This window comes from Myotis davidii, unplaced genomic scaffold (genome assembly GCF_000327345.1).
Source record: "Myotis davidii unplaced genomic scaffold, ASM32734v1 scaffold68, whole genome shotgun sequence".
In the NCBI taxonomy this organism is placed as follows: domain Eukaryota; kingdom Metazoa; phylum Chordata; class Mammalia; order Chiroptera; family Vespertilionidae; genus Myotis; species Myotis davidii.
Window position 1 is genome coordinate 861,348 of NW_006300376.1, and position 6,666 is coordinate 868,013.

Sequence of the window (6,666 nt, forward strand, 5' to 3'; positions counted from 1 at the left end):
AAAAAAATCTTCATATAGACTGATATATTTTTGTAAGATTTTTCAACACAAAGATGAAAATTAAAATGGTCTGACAAACCCCCACTTAACCAAAGGATGCAAGAAATCAGAACAACTAACATGATACTCACTGAATTTTTTTAACTATAAATAATTTAAAATGCCTCAATTGTTGCATTAAACTGATAGGTAAAATAAAGGTAGGCGGAAAGAAGTTATTAGAACCTTCTTAGTCCTATATGTCGTTAGTTTTAGGCCGACTCTTTTCAACAGCTTTTTATGTGGTCTTTTTAAAATTTACGTAGAACCCCATCACTGAGGCCTAAGCAAAACAACGTCTTGCCTGGAACATGACAGGAGAGTCAGGAGGCAGAGGGGACGTGGGACCCGACGGCCTTGAAGGTCCTTCCTGACCTCGTGGGCTCAGAGCTCATCAGAGGGGCCAGCCTACCCGTCTCTGCGCTCCGGAGTGTAGCCCAGCGAGCCCTGCCCGCTTCTGCGAGGCAGCCAGTCACAGAGAGGGTGCCATCTAACACACACTTCATTCAGAGCATGCTCACTGCCGGGCAGGTCACTGAGCTTTTTGCTCTAAAATAGTTAACTTGTGCCATGTGCACAATTAATTTGAATGGCACTTTCTCTGCAATGCATTAACAAATTCATGGCATTTTCCGTCTCTCTCTTGCTTTCTGACTTACTAATTTTGTTGGCGTGGCCTGGACAAATGTCTAGGGATCTAGGTGGGAAACTAAAGGCCATCCCTGGGCAGCGGGCAGCTACACCAGCAGGGCCCTCCAGCCTCGCCAGGGCTCTCCTGGGCCAGACAGTGACCCAAGTACAGGGCCCGAAAGGGAGCTGGACAAGCACGCTGGCGTCCTTTCACCTCCACTAACAGCTTTGACTTCGGAAGTCCTCCCTGTGGTTTATGTTTCCTTTTGTTTCACTAAAGCGACTGATCAATTATCATCAATGAAAGGGGATTCAAATACTACTGACGTCACTATTTCAAAGAAGGGCTGCTTTCTGAGTCATATATCACATCACAGTTTTTACAGGGAGGGTGAACAGTTTGGGATGACAGCTTAAATAAAACTGTAGCTGCTCCAAAAAAAACTCCACTGGACATACAGTCAGAATATTTTGCTGCATGAAAGACATCACAAGAAGAAACAGTGGACACGCTTCCTCACTGTCAGTAAGTATGCCAGCGCTTACTCTCGCTGTGTGCTTTAAGGTTTTAAATGGTATAAGTTATGGGCTGTTACCCTAATAGCTTTTACTTTTATGAAACTGGGTAGACAACGCTTCGTTTGTTTTAGCGGCTCTCTCAGAACATTCTATAATACTTGTGCCTTATCTTTTGGTTCCAACTGTTTATGGCTATGACAACAAGGTGGTCCCCTCATACAATGATATCATTTTGTTTGAGACAGAATTTTTACGCTTTTATGTGGTGTCTGGCCTTTTCTTCCAACACCTCTCAGGAGCCCTCTGTGACCACCTTCCCACGACCGCATGCAGCTGTTTCTCTGCTTCACGCTGGCTCACACAGCAGCTGGCCCTTGTGCCCCGGGCCCAAGTCATCTTAAGTTATTGATTAAAGGCCGTGGCAAGCCGAGCGCCCAGCAGAAACTGCAGGGCAGAAACCACCGCCTGCACGTCCATCCTGAGCTCCAGTCAGGTCATCAGAGCAGTTGTCTTAAATGTGTTTGCCTATTGTCCCGTTTCCTAACCCAGCCACAGTCCACATGTTAGAGTTCATTGGAACATTTTCTGGGTCCTCAGTACATTCTAGTCAAATTCTGGGATATCGGTTTATTACCTGAACTTCTTTCAACATTCTAAATGAACACACCGCATTGCTAACCAATTTGGTGGTATTTACCAGCAGAGCATTAAACAACACTTTCATGTGCTACCGTCTATGAGACCAGAGGGAAGAAAAACTTACTGCCAGAATAAGTTTTGCCAGTTTAAGGCTGAGCGGGTCTGAGCCAACATCAACTAGTTTATACAGGGTCTTCAGGAGATGACTTCTTCTCCTGAATTTCTTTCCAAGCATGTTTTCTTCCTCTAAAGTGCGATGGAGTTGTGTGCAGGCAGCACAAAGCAGTTCAGTGTCTTCCTCTGTCAGGACAAAGAGAGGCAGGCAGCACTGACTAATTAGGGTCAAGTTTTCAGGTGTGTCCAGCACAGACAGTATAAGTGAAAACCCCATAATTATCTCCCCGGACATCTTCAAATGCCTCAACGAGGCCTTTCCCCTCTCTTAGCACTTTCATCTACCTGACTTCTTTTCATCTCATTGCTGCATCTCTTACCATGTCGACTTGTTTACTAACCAGTCAGTGAGCTTGCCTAGCACACACAGTCTTTAGGAGAGCATGTTAACGAGTGGAATGGTACCCGCTTTGGTTGGTCTCCTTCGTTCTAAAGGCCTCCCCCTCAGCCAGGGCTCTGTGTGGGCTCATGGAAGCAGACCATTTACATCCCCATCGCTAACCCTTTGGAGCACAGTCTACTGGCCTAGAATGTTCTTCTCCTGGTTCCTACTGATTCTGGCTCTTCAAGGCTCTGTTGATGTTCTGGCTTATCCAGAAAAGGTGCGCTAATCCACATACAACAAATGCTATCTTGTACTATTATTTCCACAGCTCTGTATATGATGTTGTGTGCTATGTCCAGTGCCCTCCAACAGACGTCATGCTAAGTGAGCAGGAATCCTGTCTCACACGTTTGTATCAATTGTGCATGGTGCAGTGAGAATACTGTACCGACAGCCTGTGACATAGTCAAATACATATTCATTTTCTAATATATCTGTTGTTAAAAACAACGATCGATATTTTTGTGTGAAAAGAATGCTCATGAGTGAGAACAGAGGCTCAAATGAAACAAAATCTCAAAATGTCCCCACACCCACCATGATTTGGAGGTGGTTATTAGAAAAGGGAGAATATGAAAAGAGACTTTTGTTAGGAAGCAGGGAGACTAGAACACTTCATTTTGTAATTAGAAGTCTGAGGAAAGCCATCTCTTAAAGTGGCAGCCACACTAACAGGCATGTAAGGGAGAAAAGCAGACACGGAAAGTGAAGAGAAATACACGAATCCAAGGTCCACAGTATTCTGTTGAAAAATATTATCTCTGATAGATTCCATCACAGAATTTAAAGCTAGGAAACCAATCTTAAATAAATACCATAATGTGCTCTTAAAAGCCCACATAGAGGAAGTGTGCGCCTGCAGAAGGAAATGACTCAGGCCATTTTTAGCTCTTTTCAACAATAACATCTAAGAAAAAATTTAAAACCTCAATAGCGAAGTAACCTTCAATGCCTTTCAGTTATGCATTTCAATAAATGAATTGATGGGAAATGACTTAGACTAACTTTAAATGCAGGGAAAGACCTGAGCTCTATTGTGAAAAACACTTTTGTCTCGTTGTTTTCTTCTTCTGTAACTGGCAGTCTCTTCAAACCCGAGGCCAGTGGGTTCAGACTTTAAGGCATTCGCCTAATGTCCCCCTCCACCAAGCCTTCAACCTGGTGGGTTCTACTCAAGGGCATCTGTTTCAGCTTAAAATTAAAAAATAAGGCTCAAGGGCCAAGTTTTAAAACGATTGATCAAATGAACACTTGATACCAGTTGGCTTGTTATCCATGCCACGGATCCTCAAAACACAACTTGAATCTAAGAGCTATCAAGATTTTTAAGGGGCTAAAGCTAGGGAGTGAAAGTTTGATGAATGATATACAACAACATCGTCTCAAAGTACCCCTTCCCCCATAAGATACTTATCAATTACAAGAGAGAAATAGTGATTTTACAGTAGAAAAACTATAAGTCGTGCAGACTCACTTCCTGAAAGGCTTACGTAGTATCTGTGGAATCTGGGGGAAGAGACTTCTTGGTACTATGCTTGCAACTTCTCTATAAGCCTAAAATTATGTCAAAGTAAAAAGTAAAAAAAGAAAAAGAATCTCAAAGGATCAAGTAACCCAGCCCTGCCCCTTTTGCTATTAAAATCGGCAGACACCAACTTCCTCAAGTGGTCAGAGTTCACCTCACCAGCAATGGACCAAGGCAGCATCACATGCCTCCTAATAGGATGCACTGAGGACATAGCACCACCCATCCCATAGACCTGCCCCAAATGCCTAACCTGGATCTAATTGTGAGAAACTACCGGACAAACCCAATTTGTGGGGCAGTCCATAAACAATTAGACTGGACTCTTCAAACATGCCAAGATCATGAAGGAGATGTGACAAATAATTGGAACTTGTGATCGCAATTTTCTTTTTCTATAAAGAAAATTATTAGGCCGAGACCGGCTTGGCTCAGTGGATAGAGCATCGGCCTGCGGACTGAGGGGTCCCGGGTTCGGTTCCGGTCGGGGGCATGTGCCTGGGTTGCGGGCATATCCCCAGTGGGAGATGTGCAGGAGGCGGCTGATCGATGTTTCTCTCTCATCGATGTTTCTGACTCTCTGTCTCTCTCCCTTCTTCTCTGTAAAAAATCAATAAAATATATTTTAAAAAAAAGAAAATTATTAGGATAACTGGCAAAAATCTGAATGTAGTGCTGCATGGTAACTTCCAGGTATATCACAGAAGGCCCTTGTTTCTACAAGTATATACCAGAGTACTTAGGGATACGGGAATCATGCCAGCAACTTGTTCTCAAAGGGTTTAAAAAAGGAAAAGCAATGTGTATGTGTGTGTGTGTAGCGGGGGGCAAGAAGGGGGCATATCAGAGAAAAAGAACAAGAGGGAGGAAGAGAGAGAGACTGATGAAGCAAATGTGGTAAAATGTTAATCTCTGGGGAATCTGGGGGAAGAGCATACAGGATTTCTTTGTACTGTGCTTGCAACTTTCCATAAGCCTAAAATTATGTCAAAAAAAAAAGAAAGAAAGAAAAAGAAAAAGAATTTCAAAGGATCAAGTAACCCAGCCTGCCCCTTTTGCTGTTAAAGTTGTCTGTGGAAGACACATCCTACTTTAGCGTCTAATCCTTCTGAGACCGTCCACATGTCAAAACCCAAGGCCCTGTTAGCTCCTGCGGGGGCCCATGGGACAGAGCCCTCAGAACCTCCTGGGATCCTTCAGGCTGAAGTCTTCCTCCGAGAGAGGTCCCTGCACTGCCAGCCCCACTCCCGCTGGGTGCCTCCCCGTAAGCTTGCTTGTTAAACTCCTACGCACTAAGTGCTCCCTCACTAGCGTAGGCCCGCATCTCCTAAAGTCAGGGCTGAAGTCAACCGGGCCTACCAACAAGAGGGTGAAGATGAGGAACTCTAGAGGGACCACATCAGAACATCCTTATTCTCAGGGATTTGAGTGGCAGTGGACTTGGGTGAGGATCTGGTCTCACTCACCCCTCACCTGGCAGGTGAGGAGCACCTGCACTGAGGTCAGGTGAGTCCCCCAATGTGCAGGCCTCCCACATCAGCCTGAGCCCGGCCAAGAACCTACAGGGAGCTGAGCTCATGTGGCCTGTTAGGGAGTGAGTCTGCACGGCTTCCCTGTTCGGCGTGGCTGCTGGGGAGGACTCACTCACCCACTTCCCCTGAGCCTCTTCCTGTGGCTGCCGTGCTGTTTTGCTCATCTCAGGGGCACTCATCCCACAATTGCTAGTGAAGGCCTACTATGTGCTGTTGTGCCAGGCACTGAGCTTAGCCCCCGGCCATGGCTGCAGCTCCACGGGAGCCTGTTTCAACCTCAGAAATGAACTCCCCGAGCAGTGGAGAGAGGAAGAAGGAGGGGGGGCATTCCCCTGACTGGCAAGCTCCCCACAGGCCACATCTGCAGAGGCCTGTTGATCGTGGGCCTTCACTGCCGGCCACTCCAGAGTGCACACCCCACAACACTTCCTGCTCCGAGAGGCACCCCTGACAGGTGTGCTCTAACTAAAGAGAGCAGGACATCTGCATTTGGATCTAGAAAACCAGGGGCACAGCTGCCCAGGACGCCAGTCTACGAGACTTAGTCAAGTTTCAGAGACCTGCAATCTGTTTCAATCTTTCACTTTCTTGCTTAACTGCCACCCTAAAGAGCTCAAACCAGCATCCCTGTGGGCAGAGGAGATGAAAATAAATATATATTCCAAGGGGGATTTTACAAGTAGACTCTCATGCTGCACTTAAAGTACAATTTTCCTCATTAAAAATTAGGTTTACATATAGTCCTGGGTAAACAGGTAGATGACTTCATTTGTTTTTTAATGAGTTCATGGAAATGAAAGTCAAAGCATACTAAAAACATCAGGGCAACGGGGACATATATATATGTAACCACAGATATTTCTGATTTAAAACAAAAAATACTTTTTTATTACCTTTCTGTAATTTGTGCAAAATTGGCACTATCCTGGTATTCCAAAAGACATCGTCTACTTCCATCTCTGTAACCTTTTCTTGCAGGTCAGCTTTTGAACCTGCAAAAGAAACCCAGAGCAGGGGAAAGAGCACTGAAAAGAGTTGTAACTGGAGCATCGTCAAAAGCCTTTGCTATCTGTCACTAAGAATAGTAAACTCGAGAGAACCGAAGATGGCGGCATAGGTTAACACCAGAGATTGCTGCCTGGAACAACTAAGTCAAATTAAGCTTGATCCAGGGAAAGGACAACGTCCAGAGCCACAGGAGGGCTGGCTGAGTGGAAATTCTA

At 45.1% G+C, this 6,666-nt stretch overlaps 1 protein-coding gene across 1 annotated transcript in view; it reads right to left on the reverse strand.

Moving 5' to 3' along the window:
* Positions 1 to 6,666, reverse strand: part of ARMC2 (armadillo repeat containing 2) — an 89,960-nt gene that overhangs the window by 47,756 nt on the left and 35,538 nt on the right. Inside the window, exons 7-8 of the mRNA XM_015572718.1 lie at positions 6,337 to 6,435; positions 1,952 to 2,127 (exon numbers count right to left, since the gene is read on the reverse strand). Of these exons, the coding sequence (XP_015428204.1) occupies positions 1,952 to 2,127; positions 6,337 to 6,435 (275 nt within the window). The remainder of the gene's footprint in view (positions 1 to 1,951; positions 2,128 to 6,336; positions 6,436 to 6,666) is intronic.